The 619-nt window shown below is 55.1% G+C and overlaps 1 protein-coding gene across 1 annotated transcript in view; it reads left to right on the forward strand.

Moving 5' to 3' along the window:
• The window catches only part of LOC104512018 (snRNA-activating protein complex subunit 3-like), a gene marked incomplete at its 5' end in the record, with an annotated part of 4,243 nt that extends 3,631 nt beyond the window's left edge, over positions 1-612 (forward strand). Inside the window, one exon of the mRNA XM_010154835.1 lies at positions 455-612. Coding sequence (XP_010153137.1) covers positions 455-602 — 148 coding nt within the window. The remainder of the gene's footprint in view (positions 1-454) is intronic.
• Positions 613-619: the final 7 nt, after the last annotated feature.

Below are 619 nucleotides of genomic sequence, written 5' to 3' on the forward strand. Positions count from 1 at the left end.
TCACCCAGGCTTTCCGACCTGTAGATGGATTTGGGTGTTACTCAGCGTCGTTTGGGCCCGTCGCGTCTCCGCTCTGTGTCGCGGTTTCTTACCTTAAGGGAAGATGGATTTACCTTTCACGACTTGAACGGCTGTAGGGTGGGCAGAAGATTCCTGTTATTCTGGGGGGCTCTGCTTGGGTTTGGGTCTTTTTTGGTTGTGCGCTGTAGCAGCTACGGGGGTTTGAGGAGTTCCTCCGACAGCGCTGCTGCAGCAGCCAGGGCCGACGCCAAACGGGTGCGGAGTTTGGGAAAGAGCTGTGTGCCTGGGGCGGGAGGCAGGAGCTGCTGGTACCGCCTGGTCAGCACGGCGTTGCGGCTGGGGTTTTTTGTTCCATCCCTGACTAAAGCGTTGAGAGGTTTGTCGTGGATGTGTCGGATTCTCACGGGAAACACCTGTGTTTTCTGACCTGCAGGTGGGTGACCAACAAAGACAGTCTGGCGCCAGAGGATCCTTGTTTCTTCTGTGAAGTTTGCTTTCGGATGCTCCATTATGATGCAGAAGGCAATAAACTGGGGGAGTTTCTGGCGTATCCCTATGTCGATCCTGGGATTTTCAACTGAAGCTGGCATGAGGCAGC

Source organism: Eurypyga helias, unplaced genomic scaffold (genome assembly GCF_000690775.1).
Source record: "Eurypyga helias isolate BGI_N326 unplaced genomic scaffold, ASM69077v1 scaffold13787, whole genome shotgun sequence".
Lineage (NCBI taxonomy): Eukaryota > Metazoa > Chordata > Aves > Eurypygiformes > Eurypygidae > Eurypyga > Eurypyga helias.